Source organism: Clupea harengus, chromosome 11, assembly GCF_900700415.2.
Source record: "Clupea harengus chromosome 11, Ch_v2.0.2, whole genome shotgun sequence".
NCBI lineage: Eukaryota > Metazoa > Chordata > Actinopteri > Clupeiformes > Clupeidae > Clupea > Clupea harengus.
Genome location: NC_045162.1, coordinates 9,551,904 through 9,571,862, shown reverse-complemented (window position 1 = coordinate 9,571,862; position 19,959 = coordinate 9,551,904). Strand labels below are relative to the sequence as shown.

Genomic DNA, 19,959 nt, shown 5'->3' with positions numbered 1-19,959 from the left:
TGCGTGTGATATTTAACATCTAGAGTCAGGGGCCTTTGCATACGAGAGCTGGAATCATTACCTAGATATCCTCTGGGCTTAACTGGCTCTCATACCCTGATCATAGCAGTGACCTGGGACAGACCAGCGTCATTTGACCAAGTTTAATCAGTTCAGACCATGGCAGACGATGCTGGTTATACGGAGGTTGTGGCCATTCAGTTTAGACCAGGGTCACAACTCGCGATAACATTAGATAAAGTCTGTATATTTCATTTTGTAGTACATTTAGTCTTTAGGCTTTGTAGTTTAGTAATCTTGACCCACAGTTCTGCTGCATTATTAATGCATTATTTTCAGAGATATAATGATGATAGCAATTTCATACATTCATACCAAAATCAACCCTTGTCCGAGTCAGGTTCGAGAGGCTGGTCTCACTGGACTCGTCTCCCCACAGAGGCGCTTGTGTGTTTCGGCGCTGTTCCAGGAACAGGCACACCACACTTTTATCACAGCACTCAAGGCTTTATTATCTTACATCTGTTGTTGTTCATTAAAGGAGAGAATGCATTATGGTTATAGTGATCCAGATGAGAACTGTATCTCTCTGTGTCTGTGTCTGTGTCTGTGTGTGTGTGTGTGTGTGTGTGTGTGTGTGTGTGTGTGTGTCTGCATGAATGCTGTTCCCATTACTTGTATTGTAACAGAGATTGGTGACAAAATCGCACTAACATTTTACAATGTTTCTCTGCTTATAGGCCAAATTAAGATCTAAAGTACAATATGCAGGTCTCCAGGTGAAAAAGAGTCCCTAGGGGCCACTGACTCCTAAACCCTAAATATTTAGGAGCCAAATCAAAGTCTTAGGAGCTCTTACAACATAGCTAGGTATTTTTGTATCAACAATATCAGTGGCATAAGGTTAAAATTCTTTATTGTTACTAATCTTTGCAACGTACAGTATATTTGCAAAATAAAATGTTGCATTATCATGTCAGCTCAACAGAAAAATAAAACATTCCTTGAACTGTTATCAAGAATAGAACCTTACAGCTCTTCAACTTTACAGCTCTACAACTCATAGCACCATCAACAAAATACGACGGCATATTGGGGCCATTGTGGGTGAAAGCTGGGAGCTGGGAGGGGGAAATACTCAAAGAAAAAACTCCTGATGTTGTGAGCTAATGCTGAACTCTGTCATATCATGACGTTAGGATATCAGCTGCCTGAAGGAAAGGTGTTCATCTGGGGATGGTTGCCACTGGCGACTGACAGGAAAATAAATGGTCGCAAATTTTGGCGAATTGGTCACCATTTTAGTTGTCATCTGGAGCCCTGATATGTGTGCTTGTGTCTTTGTGTCTCTCTCTGTGTGTGTGTGTGTGTGTGTGTGTGTGTGTGTGTGCGTGCGTGTGTGTGTGTGTGTGTGTGTGTGTGTGTGTGTGTGTGTTTGTGTCTCTCTCTGTGTGTGAGTGTGTGTGTGTGTGTGTGTGTGCGTGTGTCTGTGGCTTTGTGTCTGGTAGCATAGATGGGTGTGTGAGTGAAGGGGAATCAACCTCATGTCCATGGGGAAGAGTGGACCATCAAGCTTACACCTGAGATTATAACTACCCTAGTAGAACTGTGTCTAGATGTGTCCGCTGATGTAAAATGTGCAGTTGTAGTATCCCATCTTCTTTTTATTGACTTTTCAAGTGTTCACAAAGCATGCAGCTTAATTTGACTCATTTTGTGTCGGTCCCTGTGGAACCACTCAGTGAATAACAACAGCAATGGCAAGATTACAGGTCCAATTTAGAGGGGTTGTAATAAAACACACAGGTTCTATGTACACAGGTTCTATGTACACAGGTTATATGCACACAGGTTCTATGTACACAGGTTCTATGCACACAGGTTCTATGGACATAGGTTCTATGCACACAGGTTCTATGGACATAGCCGTGGAGGTCTGCAGCAGCATAATGACTCTAAGGCTAAAAGAGATTGAAACAGTCTGGACGGGTCCTGAGAGAACACTATGATATTTGTTCTCCATCTCAGTCAAAAATGTAATGGAAACAATTGTAGATTTGTATAGAATTGTAGGATTAATTGTAGACCCATTAACTGGTAATTACACATCGGTCATTATGATCATTTAAAAACTATCATAACGTAGCCGATGGCTGGTAACATAGGCAGCAGAATGGTGTTTGCTTAGAGTTATCCTAACAGTATAGCTCTGTATCATATTTTAGTGTGAGGGATTCTCTCTCCATAAAAAATGGGTCCATGACTTCATATATGATGGATCACTGACGGAACATATGATGGGTCCGTGACTGCACATGTGATTGGTCCTTGACTCCATGCCTGATAGGATGCTGACTCCATATATGGCAGTGGTGGTGATTGGCTCAGCACCTGACCAGAGGCACCTCCCTCTTCTCTCCCAGCAGTGATAGGTTGTCTGGCTATGAGGCATTAACAGAATGACCTTCCACCAGCAAACACCATGAGATGGCTGACATATCTGTACCACTGGGTCAGTGTGTCAAAATACCAGAGACGGGCACAACAGAGGGCTCTCTCTGTCTAAGTGTGGGCAAACACATACACACACACACACACACACACACACACACACACACACACACACACACACACACCGCCTGTACACACACGCCTGTACACACAAATGCTCAAAATCAATGTATACACACACACACACACTCAACAGAGGGCTCTCTGTGGCTCATTGTGAGGGAGCATCGGTTTGATTTGGTTGTGTGCACACACATACATACACCTACAGTATTAACACATACACACACACACACACACACACACACACACACACACACATACATACACGTAGAGTATTAACACACACACACACACACACACACACACACACACACACACACACACACACACACACACACACACACACACACACACACACACACACCTATAGCATTAACACACACACATTCACACACGCACATACACCCACTGACACTCAATGCGCATGCATCCATTCCCGCAGCTCTCACACATATCTAATATTAAATATCACATGTCTCTCTGATTCACCTTCTTAAGCTCCTGTTTAAACCAACACGGCTTAATGTCGCCTGACTCCGACCCCCAGTGGCCTCTCCTGAGGCAACAATCTCAAATTATAATGATGTTCATTTCTCTTTTTTTTCCCCCTTCAAAATCGCCTTGAGACCAAAGCTGTATTTAAATGTAATCAGCAAAGGGCCTCTGCAATTAAGTTATACTTTAATTAGGGCCCAGGAAAAGAAAAAAGGGAGAGAAAGAAAAGCAGAATAGCCAAGAATAAAAGACACAAATCCACTGGTGAGCGAGCAAAGGGCAGGTGACCCACTTCGAATGCTGATTCATTTGATCTTTCTCTCCCCCAGAATGAGTTTTTTCTCCTTTTTATCTTGCTTTTCTCCCTCGCAGTGAATGCCCAGTGTGTTTGCGTGCGTGTGGAGGGGTAATTACTAGAACACTACTCAGCTCATATCATGTTTAAAGTTCCACCTCCGGGCCATTGAGACACTACTTTGAGGTCTTTAGGACAGTGTAAATGAGACAGTCACACTCTGGCCTACAAGCTCTTTGTCTGTGGCTGGTATAGAAGAGACAAGAACCAGAACCAGAACCAGAACCAGAACCAGATTCAGAATCAGAATCAGAATCAGAATCAGAACCAGAACCAGATTCAGAATCAGAATCAGAACCAGAATCAGAACCAGAACCACAACCAGAACCAGAACCACAACCACAACCACAACCAGAACCAGAACCAGAATCAGAATCAGAATCAGAATCAGAATCAGAACCAGAATCAGATTTATTGGCCAAGTATGTGAAAACACACATGGAATTTGGTTCCAGACGAAGGTGTCTGTCAAGCAATACAGAAAATACACAGACAATGTATATGGTATTGACAGACAATAGAAGCAACACAGCTCATTCAACACAAACAATTCCTTCCTGAACCACAAGGTTAAAAAGGAGCATGCATGGACCTATGGAGAACCGTGTGAAGGGGCCACGTGTGATGATGGCTGCACTGCATGAGTAATTAGTGCATTAGGCCTCCACTGACTGCACTGGTGATAATGGATCTGGTCCTCAAAAACAACTCTATAGGCTGCTGTGTGCTGAGCTGGTTTGGACAAATCAAGGCCTAATATGGGAGTATGTGTGTGTGTGTGTGCTATTGCGTGCTTGCCCACATTAATGCTGTATGTTGCTATGAAGAAGTCATGGGAACGTGTGTTTGTGTGTGTGTGTGTGTGTGTGTGTGTGTGTGTGTGTGTGTGTGTGTGTGTGTGTGTGTGTGTGTGTGTGTGTGTGTGTGTGTGAGAGTGTGTGTGTGTGAGAGAGAGAGCAGGAGAGTCAGCTCGAGTGAATTAAATGCAGGTTAAGGAGGTTCATTTCTGAGTCAGATACTGAAAGCCATCAGCACCCAGATTGCATGAGAGGATAATGGACCGGGATGGGATGTATAATTTAATTATGTCATTACGTCTGTACCGTGGAATACATTTAAACCAACCCAGTAATATATGTCTCAGTTCAGATCCATCACTAATTAAGTTATCAATCCCCCACTAATGGTTCAAAAGAGCCCGCAAACAAATGTGTTGTTGACAACATTGACACTGACAATATTCTCCAACAGTGTAAGACACTAGAATTACATTCACAAAAATCAACTCAATTTTGTTGGTACATTTCATAATGTAGCCTACGTTATATGAGAAAAGAGGCCCAAATAGCAGATTTTTCAATCTGCAAGACTCTATGCTTTGATTAAAATTGCTGTCCACGGTAGCGAACGTATACAGCAAATTTCCTCCGACATCCCAACTGTGTCAACTGCAGAACTATAAATGGAACTGAGTTTGCCGGTACACACACTGACTCATAAATGAGTCACATATCTGTCTGGCGCTAGTCAATTCACATTAGATGTAATATTGTCAGGTGGGGATGTTGGTGGTAAGATTGCAAGGGAAGATTTTCTGGGGAAAATTGTGTTTGATGCAATTGATTTTTCGACCTTCCCTTGTGTTTTGGTGACAATTTCTCTCTCTCTCTCTCTCTCTCTCTCTCTCTCTTTCTCTCTCTCTCTTTCTCTCACTCTCTCTCTCTCTGTCTCTCTTTTTTCCTAGCAGCAGATGGGGTCCCTGTGCAAAAAGATGGAGAGCAGGTAAGTCTGGCGGTCTTAAAACTGAACGCAGCAGATTTTCTCAACAGCCATGTCTTATCATGACACTAAATAGCCTTTGGTGTTGAAGGGCACCAGTCAAGGGGAACGGCAAACCTTGACGCAAGATGCCTGTTTCGAAGAGTCCAATTTCAGAAGAAGCGATAATATCCGTAGGCACCATGAGCTGCATTAGACGCATTAACAGATTACTGTCATTGCTCATGCTAGCTTTTAGAGCAACATGTTTAGAAAAAAATAATGGCTTCCACCGCCACTCACACATGTGCTTTAGCTGGAAGCTTGACTTCTGCTCCCAAAGCTGTGTTAATGCTTCCTTCCTGCCTCTCGTAGAGCTGTGTAGTAGCCTAGATAAGATGACTCTGGTGTGGATCCTTGTCAGACAGGATTGCCAACTCACATGCTTTTGGCGTGGAAAAAAATTCCACCGACTTCAATGCATGTCACGCAAAAAACAAAAAATACCCTGGTTTTGATCAAGCCTTGTCAATCTCACCGATTCTCACGCCGAGTCAGCCTTGAGGTCGGCAACTCTGCGTCAGATTAGGGCCAGATCTGGACAAGGTCCATGCCAGAGTCCGGTGCTAGTCGTGCTCTCTTTAGCATTAGCATCTCCATTGTCTACTACATTACATACCATTACCTGTCTTTTCTCTCTCACCCTCTCTCTGCTTTCTCTAAAACACTGCACCTAAACTTTGGATAAAAAAAAACGCAAAAACACTATTGTAGTCGAGGAAAACAAAGCACCCTGCCAAAAAAACTGATCTTCAACTCCCTGTGAGGCCTAGATCTCATCAATTGTTTAAGAACAGGGAACCGTTGGAGAGGCTGTTGAGGCTGTGTTGAGGTAGATTTCATTCTCTTTGATGGAGAGGCTTCATCAGAAAGACATGAGTGCCTCACATACTCCCCATTAGGGTTTCTGAAAACTCCACGCAAGGACATGATGTGGCCTGAAATGAGAGCTGGGTAATCTCCTAATGACAAGCCCTCCATGTGTAATGGCATTAGCATCTCTTGCTCGCGGTATTCCAACTAGAGATCGACGCCTCTCTTGCTGGAAGCACTGAGAATAAACAGTGACATAAGCTAACCTATGTTACTTGATAAGAGGACCATACTCTCGTTTACCCAACAGACAGAATAGCTTATAGGCTCAACTGATTCTTGAAATAACAACAAAGGCAAACTGAACAGAGGCTCAAGAATACGAACAGGCAGCGGAACATTTCCGCTCCAAATGTAGCTTTTGTTGCTCTCTGAGAAAATGGCTGTTGGCAACGTGCCCTTCCTATGGATTTGTGAGTGCGGGCAGGCAGGCTTCTGTTTATGTTTGTGTATATGTGTGTGCAGGGGATCCCGAAGGATTCTCGGTCATGTTACGCACTCAGGAAAGTAGAGTGTGCCACACACAACCCGAGAGGCAGCAGCTCATTTTCAGTAAATGTTGAGGAAACCATTAATTGACGTAAACAGGAGTGAATGAGAGTGCCTGGCGCACAGTGTGACAGACTGCACTGTGAAACAAGTCCACGTTTGAAAGGAAATTGGTTGATTGGAAGATTATCTGCTTTAAGGACTGCTGCAGCTAAAACATGATTTTAGTTTTGCATTTAGAAACACAGCTGTATGTAACTTGCGAGTACTGAACTCAGTGACGGAGGGCTAGCATCTACGGATTTGAAACACATTTTGAAAGAAAGAGTAAAGGTCAATCAGAGGTCAAGCAAATGTGTTTCTTGGTCGCTAGCCTATTATGTGCACCAACAGTAACCCAAACCTAGTTTTACGCTTCTGTTGGAACATTTTTGAAACTCAGCCTACCTTCAATGAAAGACTGACTCTCCTGGTCCGGCAAACTCCCTCAAAACTCTCTCTGTATTGATTTCAAAGTATTAATTTCATTAGAGCCAATCATGTTATTAGAGCCAATGTCTTTGTCATACTGTTCCTCAGGTATGTCTTTAAAATATCTCAAGCAGCTGAATCACCTTTCCGCCAAAGCAGTTGAGACAGACACATTTATATTGTGAATGTTTGGGTACGTAATGTATGTCCACTGCCTCGAGGTCTAGCTCCACATCTGCCAAGTTCAGACTGGGAATAACTATACTTCTTCAGTGACAGCTAAGTTAGGTTGCTTGTTTTTTTGTTTTTGTTTTCTTTTGTGTTAAAAAGTTAAATCAACATACATTGCTTTCTTTTTTTTTTACATTTTAAACTTTTCAACATTCAATATGCTACTAATCAAAACAAAACTGCCAGTCTGCCCTGGGCCATCAGTAGGGTACGCAGTGTTTGGGCGCCACAGTGTGTATGTGCGAGAGAGAGAAACAAGGAGAGAGAGAGAGAGAGAGACTGTGTGTGCATCTTGCTTCGCGTACGCACACCAGCCGACCCGCCTTGGTGCTTTCCCCGCGCAGCACTTGTGTACGGTGCATTGTGCTGTGTGACAGGGAGGGATGATGAGCGCCGGGCACGGGTGACAGCATGGGACAAGCTTATCTCATCCCGCACCTTCACCTGTCTCCCTACACCCCTGCAGTCTGTCCAAGCGCTGCAGCGATAGCCCCCTCGTTACACAATCCGCCAGAAAAGCGGCCAGATGCGACCAGAGAAAGCAACAGAACATTAGAGAAAAGAAGGAGAGAACACACACACACGCACACACATGCACACACACCCACACCCACACTCACACACGCACACACACACTCACACACACATACACACACACACACACACGCACACACACACGCACACACACACACACGCACACACGCACACTCACACACGCACACAGACACTCATACACACACACACACGCACACACACACACACTCACACACGCACACTCACACACGCATACACACACACATTCACACACACACACACATGCACACACACCCACACCCACACTCACAAACGCACACACACACTCACACACACATACACACACACACACACGCACACACACACGCACACACACTCACACACGCACACTCACACACGCACACAGACACTCATACACACACACACACGCACACTCACACACGCATACACACACACACATTCACACACACACACACACGCGCAGACGCACACACCGCAGCAGAGAGAACAACGACGATAAACCGATCCTGACGTTCCACCCCTTGCCCTCTCTTATTTTCCTCTCTTTTTTCTTCGGACCCTTCTTCGATTTCACATGTTTTTTTATGAACTGTCTTCTTCTGTCACAATCCTTTTCTTCTCCCTCCTCCTGCCCCTCTCCTTCCTGTGGTCGTCCGTCTCCTCTCTCGTACTTCTCCTCTCTCCTCCTCTTTTCTTCCCCATCCCTCTCTCCTCTTCTTTTTTTCCCTCAGTATGGCCGATCAGACTTTTCATGGGAAGGAATCAATGTAAGTGTTTGTGAATTTCATTCCCTCATTACAACCTCTCTTTTTTTGTTTATCAGTTTGTTGTTTTGTTTACTTTTTTTTCATTTTCCTAACCCACCTTAGATAACCTACTCAGAGTCCCCACTCTCCCCATCTCCCTTTCCTTTCCTCTCTCTCTAAGATCAATGGTGATGTACTGTAGTCCTCTGTGCAGTCAGTGTGTAGCACAGTACTGTTTTAGCAAAAGCCAGTTACTGATGAACTACACTTCCCACAAAGCGAGATGAGAGACACTGAGAGGCAGGAAGTTGGGAGATGTAGCTTTCTCAAGTGACACTATCTTTGTGTGGATGTTGTTCTAACATTATTTTTACCCTCACTTCTCCCCTCACTCTATCTTTTAACATCCCCTCAACTACCCTCACACTATCCCACTCCAAAATGTCCATTTCTTGAGTGCTCCGGTGCACTTCCTGTTTCCTCACTCTCCTCTTCCTATACTTTACTCCCTCTTTGCCCATTGTTCCTCCTCTATCGATTGTCTTGCTTCCTCCTATTTAGCTGTCTATGGAAGACACCACCTCCATCTTGCCCCGGCTGAACAAGAGACACTCCAATGCTTTTGGGATCGGTGCTCTGGCTAAGTCGTCGCTAACAGGTGTGACAGGTGTGTGTCTGTGCTAAAACTGGTAAACTGACCCCATGCTGGCTCCAGACCAAGCAGGTGGCTGGGAGGACTTGGAGCCAACATGGTCCCTTTGTGGGTCCCCTTTATCACTTCCTGTCATCCATTGACAATACTCGCCAATGGCTTCCCCCAAGCCATTGGTGTAATACCAACAGCAAAACTCCTTCCCTGAAAAAGAAATACACTACCCACTATCCATTGTCATGTGGCTTGTTGTCTCTGAGTGGTGGTGGATTGGAAATGTAGGTGTTAAGTCAGTTGTTCTGTCGTGTATGTAAAAGGTGAACATGGAGTGTAGTGTTGAACCTCAGTCAGTGTCTCTGTGCTGTGTGAGTGTGCATTTGTCTCCAGGTGTATTGTGTAGTGTGCACTTTCACAGTGTAGTGCAGTGTCCGGTGTCCTATCTTCTAGAATCTTCTATCTTATTCTTTTTTCTATCTAAACCTTACCTGTTTGACTTGAACCTGATCAACTAGTTCTTTACGGATCATCACTATTAATCACTGCCATTAGCCATTGCTTTTGCAGAGAACTAAGTAACATTATTTAGGGTTTGCAGGGCTTGATTCTTAAGCTTCAACTTCGACATTTAAGCTATAGCTATAAACCCGTAAACATAGATTTTAGTGTGAGAGTGTGTAACTTGAGAATATATTGAGGGAATAATAATTTTATTGACATGTCTTTAACATACAACCCACAGCTTAGTGTCTGTTAGCTAGCTGTTAACATCTGGTGTAACCCAGACCCTAACAGGGTTGGGGCTAAGTGAGGTAAATACAAGCTGTCCTGACAGAGAGTGACTTCAGGCCTGCCTGCCTGCCTGCCGGCCGCAGTCTGATTGCGGTTACGTGAATGAGAAAGGGGCTGTTAACGAGAAGTAGAGCGCAGCGCCTGAATGTGCAGATGAGTGTGAGATAAAAGAGCCAAGCTGCCAACAAGCCAACCTTCCATTAATCTCATGACATCTCCATCTAGCCCCAGTTAACCTCCCAACCGCTGCCATCCCCCCTGCGTCCTGTCTTCCCCATCCCCCCATCCCCCCACCCCCCCCTCCCCTGCCCCCTGCAACGCTGCTCAGCTCTTGGGAGTGAGTCATTATCTCCTCGAAGCTCAGAGGCTGTCATGTCCTCATCACACACACACATGTACACAAACACACATGCACATGCATACACACTCACACACATACGCACACACATATGTATACACACGCACATACACATACATACATAAATGCACACACGCACGCACACATATGTATACACATGCACATACACATATGTATATACACACACACACACACGTGTATATACATGCAGATACACATACATACAGTACATAAATGCACACACACACACACTCATACACACATACACATACATGCATACATACACACACACACACACACAAACATACTCTCAGACACACGTACACACACACAGAGGGAAAGGCAGCAGACATTGATTCAAGTATGAATTAATTACATGTCATCCACACATCCATACTGGCCAGCCATTCGACTCCATTCATTTCCATGTCTGATTCCCTGTCCTACATCCACTGTCCAATGATCCAAGAAAATGCCCAGTCTAACGTTGTTGTCTTTCCTTCCACCATCATGCCTGCTCATTTACATATCTCCTTCTGTCCAATACGCCTCACGGGTGCGACTCCAAATAATCCCCCCCCTGCTCCATAACCAACACAAATGGTTTCTCATTTCCTGTTTGGCAACACAAAATACTTTCCCCTCCATTCATTGTAACACCCCCCTACATTGATACCACTTTTATCTATCTATCTATCTATCTATCTATCTATCTATCTATCTATCTATCTATCTATCTATCTATCTATCTATCTATATATCTAACTATCTGTCCATTCACTATTTATCTATCTATCTATCTATCTATCTCTTCATTTACCTATTTATTTATTTATCTATCTATCCATCCGTCCATCCACTCCCTCCTCTCAGGGACGACACGCTCCATGAAGGACAAGGTGACGAAGCCCACGGCGATGGCGCAGGGCCGGGTGGCACACATGATCGAGTGGCAGAACTGGGGCATGAACACAGTGGGCCCAGGCGGCTACACGGGCGTCCGCGCCTCCTCCCTGCAAATTCAGCAGGAGCGCAAGATTGAGAACGACGCCTACAGCGACCTAAGCGACGGGGAGAAGGAGGCCCGCATGGCCGCAGGTCAGCCCTCCACCGGCCTCACAGGCCTCCACATCATCATACCTGACGGTTCTTACTTAGTTATATGTACGGTAGACAGTACAGTAGTACAGTCGTCTTTATTTCATGGTTGGTTCTCTATTTTTCCATGCCACTGATTCCAGCTCTTTGGCTCAATGGTCTTAGTTGGTTGCCTGCAGAGATGAGCGGGTATGAGATGGGTTCAAGCGTGTTTCTCTCTAAGTGTAAGTTGCACACGTCCTTTATCTGCATTTGAGTAACATTAATCACTCCCTGTGCCCTTTGCCATGTACAGTAAGGGCAATCATGTGCTGTGTCTGATTTCTCAATCAGCACAGAAAGCTGCCCAGATGTTTGCTGACTCCAGACGGGTTCTCTGACCCATGTCTGGTGCTGACCCAGAGGTTTCACACCAAAGCGGAAACCATTTAATATCAGCGAAATATCTAGAAAGTGCTGTACCCCCCGAGACTGACAGTGCCACTTAGAAACCCTGCTGCCTTCATCACTTCAAGTCTATCAGCATAATGTAAGAACCCCAAAAATGTCAACTTGCACAAAATGATTGCAAAGCTCAAAGCAAGCACAGGCGCTCATTCAGAGATGCATGAAGAGAAGACGTACAGAGACTTGATGCTTGTTGTTCCAGAATGTCTGATGACTACAAGTGTGAATTTGTCATCTGGTTCTGAAAGACTCTGAAAGCAGCCCAGCTTTAGTGACGCAATGCGATGTCTCAAATCACCTTCGATTTGGGCCAGTGAGGAAATTGGCGGGGAAAACACTAATCTGATCTCAATACCAAACCCTTTAGCCTGCCCCTAATGGGATTTCCCTGCAGTTGTGATGAATAGGGAAATACAAACACACACACACACACACACACACACACACACACACACACACACACACACACACTCACACACAGAGAGATACGCAGAGGCACAGACAACCCCCCAAACAAACACATGCACACACACACACGCATGCACACGGTGCAGTGATTTAATGTGGCTGTGGGAACAGAGGGGTGATCAGAGGGTCGCTGCTGCGCCCCTCCCCCGCCATCTGTCCTTGAAGGAGGCTCGTCACCTCTACTGGATGCACCGCTGAGTGCCAGGGCAGATCGATAGCACCGCCTGATGTGTGATCTTGTCTAGTCGTATGTGTGTGTGCGTGTGTGTGTGTGCTTGTGTGTGTGTGCGTGTGTGTGTGTGCGTGCGTGCGCGTGTGTGTGAAAGAGAGAGAGAGTTTGAGACAACCATGCAGAATAACCCAGTCATTGTTATTTCTGTAGCCTGAAATGTGATCGTGTGAATTAATGGAATTAATGTTAACTGTTAGTCCTTTTGAAAGAAACAATCCCTAATTCTAATGTTTATTCTAATTCTAATGAAGTCCCCTGTACAAAGTGCAGCTAGGTCACCACACCTTCTATAGTGTAGAAGTCTCCATTATCACGTCATGAGAGCAGAGCCTCAAGTATGCATGCACACCACTACCGTTTATACTTTATAGTAAACACTACCTGAGAGCCTCGGGAGGATTTCACGCACAAGAGAGGTCTTTAACAGCCAGAGCCCCAGCACTGTGTAGGATGCGTGTGTCACACGCTGTAGTGGTTGCCAGATCTGCTCCTTGTTTTGGTGTAGGATGCATGTGTCACCCACTGTAGTGGTTGCCAGATCTGCTCCTTGTTTTGGTGTAGGATGTGTGTGTCACCCGCTGTAGTGGTTGCCAAATTTGCTCCTTGTTTTGGTGTAGGATGCGTGTGTCACCCGCTGTAGTGGTTGCCAAATCTGCTCCTTGTTTGGTGGCCGCCGCTGTTATCATCTGTCATCCCCCTCTGCTGCAACCACAGCGAAACAGAAATCCTGGAGTGGACTCTGCTTAAAGTCGCAGAGGGCAGTTCTGGATGTCAAAAATAGAACTGCTTTATGTTGACTAACAACAATTATGTAATTGTAAAGGTTCAAAAGAGACCGTGTTTATGCATGTCGCGTCTTGCAACTGCAGAGCCTCCAAACCCCCCCCCCCCCCCCCCCCCCTCTGTGGTCTAAAAAAAAAACCCACATTTAAAGGCAGTCAGGTAGCAGAGCTAATGCATGGGAACACAGAACTGGTTTCTAGTAAACATATGTTAATGTGTGTGTGTGTTAGTGTGGTAATGTCACCACACCAGTGACACTGTTTTGATGATGACATACCTACCCTCACACTGCTGGCACATAAGCATCCCCTTGAATCTGGTGCTGAGTGTATTACGCACACACACACAGGGACACCCATTAGATTAGGAAACTTTTCATGCAAGAAAACTTCTAAATTACACTCGGAGAACTCTCCAACTCTCCGTCTCCTCTCTCACCACAGGCTGTGTGTTTTTTAAAAGCGAGTGGTGAATGTCACCATGAGGGATGCCTCCCGCGGCGCATCTACTCATTTAGGCCCCCGCCTGTAAAAGATATTGCTGCCCTAATGAGTGCCTGCTCGAGAAACGTATTCCAGCCGATAGAGCCCGTCTCCACGGTAATGTGTGAGTGATGAAGGCTGGGGTTTATGTGCTCTGGTCCGTAAAGTGCCTCTGATGACCCTGTGGCACAGCAGCTCGTTAGAATATGAATTAAATTCTCTGTCATGAGTTATTCATGCAAGTGTGTCTGAGCTTTGAGGCGTTGTGATACTCTGGCATGATTTATTTATGATATTGTGTCTGAGGTGGTGTTTGCATATGATCGCTAAGAGGTGGGGTAAGAGGAAGATCTTTGCCTCGAATGGCATTAAAAATAACCCTAAACCTAAGAGCAGTGGGATGCAGTGTTTTCCTATAAGGAGTCAGTAATGCCACGTACACTGATTTCTGTGAGAGGCTGCAAGGATCGTCCACATTCCTTTTATTCAGATCTCATGTGACTGTGACAACTAGCCTGACCTTTAAATCTTTGTCTCTGACCTTTGACCTCGCAGGAGTCTTGCAGCAGTTTGCTATCTCCGAGGCAACCCTCATGGCATGGACCTCGATGGATGGCGAAAGCATGAGTGCAGGCTCCAATCAGGGCAGCGTGGCCCACCTGAGCGAGACCAATCAGGAGAGCATCACCAGCAGAGGTACTAATGACTACATTTCCCACAATGCCTCAGAACTAAGCTCGAGCAGCAGGCTAACAGAAAATATCTAGTCAGTATTTGTTCTATTTCTGGTTATTTTCAGTATTATCCACCATATTGTCCTGGATGGTCTATTTATCTTTATATTGAGATAAGAATAAGATGCGGATGTGGAATAAGCCATCATGCTAATTTGTCCTTGACCTTTTGGCTCTTTAAAGGGGTTGAATTGCAGTATGAAGGTATTATACTACACCACTGTTAAATACTATGAACTTCACTTCAGACGACCCTCCTTCATCTCCAAAACGAGCCAAGGTCACAGAGTGTGGGTGTGCTTATGGGACAGATAACAGGGACACTTCACCAGAGCCGTGAGAGAGGAGGGGTTTTCAGCTTCCAGTATGTGTGCATGTGTGTGTGAGAAAGAGAGACAGAGAAAGAGGCTCAGTGTGCCATTTTCCTCTGTAAACAAAGAATCTAATTTCTGGTTGCCTGGGGGTTTTAGCACACTGAGTGCTTGTTTTACATTCACAACCATGACCTGGGGGAACCAAGGACGATGGATTTCAACTATATAAATAGTAGCATTGGTTATTATTATTCTGCACTGTTTCATAATCCTGAATGGCATCAACACAGTCAGCTTCCTTGTAACGAGGTTACATGAAAAATGGGAGGCAGCACAGCACTCGATGAAAAATATGTGTTTGATGATAAACGGACAAATATTTTCTGGTAAAGTGTGGGTGATTTTTTATTATGAAAATGTAACTGGCATCCATGTCAGGAGAACCATAGTCTCCTAACTATATTTGACTGAATTTCAGGCTCACTATCTCACAGTTGCTCTTTGTAAAAACTCTACGGTTAACACTCCTCCAGAAGTACTCATACGGACCATAAAAAGAACAATTTTAGTCACAATGTGACCTTGCGCTCTGGCCAATCAGCTGGAAGGATCTCGACGCAGCACCATTGTGTCATAATTCCGTGGCAACTCCGGCAGCTACGGTGCGCAGATTTGCCACCAAATAAATTTGATTTAGCTCATTCTCTCTCCTTTGGCAGGCTCTGTTCGTAAACCTCACAGAGCGATGCAACCGTACACTCCAATACCTTCTTGCAATTAATCTCAGGTTTGCTCTCCCAGAATGGCTGTCATATGTCAAGAGGAGGTATTGGCAGGGATGGTTACTGGGCGATGTTTTTTTTTTTTTTGTAAATGCTGCAGTGATAAAAGAAATAAAAAGCTAGATTGGAATATGCAGTGGTGCAAAAAAGAACATAACTCATCACTAAAACCCCAATCAGTCATATCACTACTTGGACTAGCATTGAACATGAAACACAGTCTGCCATAGAAACTCATAAGAATGTGAAGGGAGTACTTCAAAGTAAGTGTAGTAAAAGAGGAATATTATACCACATTACTCAAAGGAAGCTCGGCTGATAATGTATTCTCTTATAACACAGCACACACTACACAGATCTCGTTTACACGATTAGGATGACATTTACGAAACGCAGCTCTGCATAATGTTATTCTCAATCAGATAGCAGGAGTCTCATAAAGGCTGCCACTGTTTTTTCAAAAAGTTTTTTTTCATAATGTTCACAGCAGTCATAAAATCCATGGAATTTTGTCTCAGCGAGGCAAGCAATGGAATTACACCGCTGTTGACGGGCCTCATTAAGTAGCACATTGGGAGAGGTGCATTTGTCACGCCGCACAACACAAAACACAAACCCCTCGGAGGCTGCGTTTCAGACTTCACACCCACAGCACATCCAGCACGACTCAGAGCAGCGGTGCCCTGGGTACCCACACCCCAGGCCCCGCTGGGAGAAGATCTAACCACGCTTTGCATTAGACGTTATCTGCCCTGAACGGCTCCCATGATGAGTCAGTCGGCTTGCTGCCAGTTTCATCATGCTGCCCCCTACACAGCCCTGCTGACACTACCACCGCCGCCGCCGCTCTTCCTGGTCCAGGTGGGCTCTGATGCCATAGGTCACGCAACAGGAAGACAAGGAGAAAAATAAACTTCTAAAGCCCTGATCGCTGGTTTTCTGATGGACTTGAGTGGCTGAGTGTCTGGGAGTGTCTGTGTGTGAGCTGAAGCTCCAGACTGGGAGTTTTTGGAGCGTACGAGTAGTCCAACGCCTCCAACCACCATTCAGGGCCTCACAGGGAAAAACCATAATACAGTTTCTCTAACATGACTTTGGGTTACAGGTCCAGAGATTCCAAATAAACACAACAAAAACCCCAGCGTGGCAATGTGAGTGAAATCTTAACATCTCTCCTGGCCTGTTGTTCGCCTTCAGATCAGATTCTCCACCACTCCTCTGCAGAGGTATGGCCCCATACGTACGTATCACAAGGCCACTACTGCCTCTCTACTTCGGACGCCTGGGAGCCAATCAGCAACGAGCCCTCCGGCGTGGCCTCCCCCGCCACTGGCTCGTATGTGATGGCGGGCGGGACTTCCTGTGAGGGAACCTTTGACGGTAGTGGCACTGGCGTTTTCCTGTCTCAGCAGCAGCAGCAGCAGCAGCAGCATCTCGCCCTCCAGCACAGTCAACAGATCTGTCAGCAGATCCAGCAGCTACAGCAGTTACAGCACTACCAGCAACAACAGCTGTTACAGTATCAGGTACGGATCAAACTACAAATCCCATAAACCACTGCACTGCGAGCAGCCACAGCTGCATCTACCTCCAAAAGACTCAGGTTAAGCCATTACACTTACAAACAACTGCAGTGGCACAAATGGTGGCCATGGAGAATAAGAAAAAACTACAGGTGTGTGTAGTTCACGTGTGTAGTTCCCATGGTCTTTTGATGTGATCCTGTGCAGGCGTGTAAACCACTGTTTCACTGTCTGTAGTGGTATTGGGACTGAGAATTGCTTGTTAGCCGACTGAGCTAAAGATATTTAGCTGCACTATTATAAGTCGATTGAAGTGATGGATTATGACTACAGCCTATACCCACTGGACACACTAGCTGAGCTTTGCTACACTCACCTCAATCTCGCTGCCTCTATTAACAGTCTTAGTGGCTGACTGTAACAGTTATCCACTTAAATGAGCAACAGATGTGATTTTAAGAGATTGTATGCAAACAATATGCAATAAATGACTTTTTTACATGATCACAGTTTACATTGCCAGTAACATACTGATTAAAGCTGCTTTAATAAACTCTGCAGCTAACGGCATCGAAATGTTTTTTTTTGCTCGATGGAGATATGAGCTGGGTCTAAGCCCAGTTGTTGAACACAAGGAATGAACCCTTGTAGTTTTATTAGTTAGCAAAGGAAAATCACTTTTCACCACATCACAAGGTAATTATCTTCTGCTTGGCACAGACGATGTTATCCCCAGCTGGGTATTTTTTAAATCCTTTGTGAGAAGTAAAAATCAGTGACAGACTACAGCGTATGACCATGTAAAAAGTCATTTAGAGAAGTGCATACCATTTGCCCCAGACAAACAACATACTGCATACAAATACATTGTATGGTTGTACTGTACCTTAGTATCACATCTGTTGTGCTTTACTGTTAGGCCCTGAAGATTTGCACGTTTAATTTCTTAACTGACTTCCTGTCCTGTCCTGAAACAGTGATGATAGCCTATTTGCTTTTTCTAGCCTGTCTCATCTGATGCACTTGCTGAACCTTGCTTCACCTATAAACATTATGAATTATTACACACCTCTATTATGTTTTATATCCTAGCTAATAGGTCCCTTAGGCAGTATCCTAAAGAAAGTGTAAGACGCATTATGCAGTGCCATAGAGCACTATGGTATTAGTACTTTGAGTAATAGCACAGCTTATGTAATATGTCAGTAGCTAGTATTACCTGTAGTTATCCCAGCCAGTAATATCATTCATAATGAATGCATTCCTTTTGCAATGCATTGTCACCCCCTGTCTCCCTTCTGCCCTCAGTCCCTGGAACAGAGGCTACACAGCGCCACTCACTCTTTGCAAGCCACACCCAACAGCACCATCCATAGCTTGCAGCGCCCCACACACCCACCATTGGTGGACCTGTGGGGGGCGGGTCCAATGGAAGGCTATCAGTCAGAGGTGGGAGGGTTTGTGGGTGTGGCCACCGCCTCAGAGGGCGGTCTTAACGCGCTGACCGCAGAGGACGTAGTGAAAGACCACTTGCCTTTGCTGGAGACTCAAGAGGAGGAAGAGGTCAAGGTGGGTTGTGTGGTCAAAGGTCACGATGGGTCAGCAGGTCACATGAAGGGGGAAATGGATGGGTCTGCTATTGATCAACGCTAAAAAATGCTTGAATTTACATTTATACATTTGATAGAAGCATTATAAAACTAGCAATAGAGCATGCTGAGAGCTTTACAGAAATGAGTAAGGAAACAAACTAATAAAATTAGACACACAACAGATGTATAATGTATGAGCAAATAGAATGCTTATGTTCTTAATATGTTCTTAGAAGAACCTCCTTTGCATCACCAGTTCTCATACAAATACAGAAGTTCTGAGTATTGTGAAACAGAAGGCCAAATTTTTAATCAATGACAAGCATTTAATTTTGCTAATGACCAAGAAACATCAAGCACTTTATTAGGCACTGTCACACTGCATGGCCTGAGCTGTCACTTCTCCGCACACAGAGCCTTAATCAGTCAAACAACAACACACAGCACTGGGACGTGAGCCTCTAGACACACACTCACAACAACAGAGGAGCTCAGCTGCTGTTCAGGGATCAGATAGCACACACACACACACACACACACACACACACACACACACACACACACACACACACACACACAGCGGAAAGTCTAGACAAAACATAGCCATAGCTCTTACTGAGAAGTGAAGGTCATAACGCATATGTTAGCACTCACTCAGTGTCTTTCTCTCTCTCTCTCCCTCTCTCTCTCTCTCTCTCTCTCTCTCACACACACATACACACACACACACACACACACACACACACGCACTTACTCAGGTTTCTGTTACCAGATCTGTCTATTAGGAAAGGATGATGTAATGTATGATAGGATGTCTGTGGGCACTGTTTGTCTCTCCTTGATCAAGGGAGTGGGTGAAGTGTGTGTGAATGCATGCTGGTCTATTTGACAGGTGTGTGTGTGTGTCTGTGAGAGAGAGAGAGAGAGAGAGAGAGAGAGAGAGAGTGTGTACGAGAGACTGTGTGTGTGTGTGTGTACAAGAGAGACAGTGAGAGAGTGTGTGTGTAGGAAAAAGTGTGTGTGTGTGTGTGTGTGGTATATGTGTGTACGAGAGGGAGAGAGAAAGGGAGGGAGAGCGCGTCTGCGTTTGAGTGTGTG

The 19,959-nt window shown here is 45.0% G+C and overlaps 1 protein-coding gene across 5 annotated transcripts in view; it reads left to right on the top strand.

Moving 5' to 3' along the window:
- fam131bb (family with sequence similarity 131 member Bb) overlaps positions 1 to 19,959 on the top strand; it is a 38,141-nt gene that overhangs the window by 13,373 nt on the left and 4,809 nt on the right. For 2 of the 5 annotated variants that reach the window (XM_031575832.1, XM_031575831.1), the window contains exons 2-8: positions 5,169 to 5,206; positions 8,593 to 8,628; positions 9,169 to 9,274; positions 11,280 to 11,504; positions 14,472 to 14,612; positions 16,944 to 17,272; positions 18,578 to 18,838. In XM_031575832.1, the coding sequence (XP_031431692.1) occupies positions 5,169 to 5,206; positions 8,593 to 8,628; positions 9,169 to 9,274; positions 11,280 to 11,504; positions 14,472 to 14,612; positions 16,944 to 17,272; positions 18,578 to 18,838 (1,136 nt within the window). The remainder of the gene's footprint in view (positions 1 to 5,168; positions 5,207 to 8,592; positions 8,629 to 9,168; positions 9,275 to 11,279; positions 11,505 to 14,471; positions 14,613 to 16,943; positions 17,273 to 18,577; positions 18,839 to 19,959) is intronic. The other 3 variants (XM_031575833.1, XM_031575835.1, XM_031575834.1) reach the window with 3 other exon arrangements.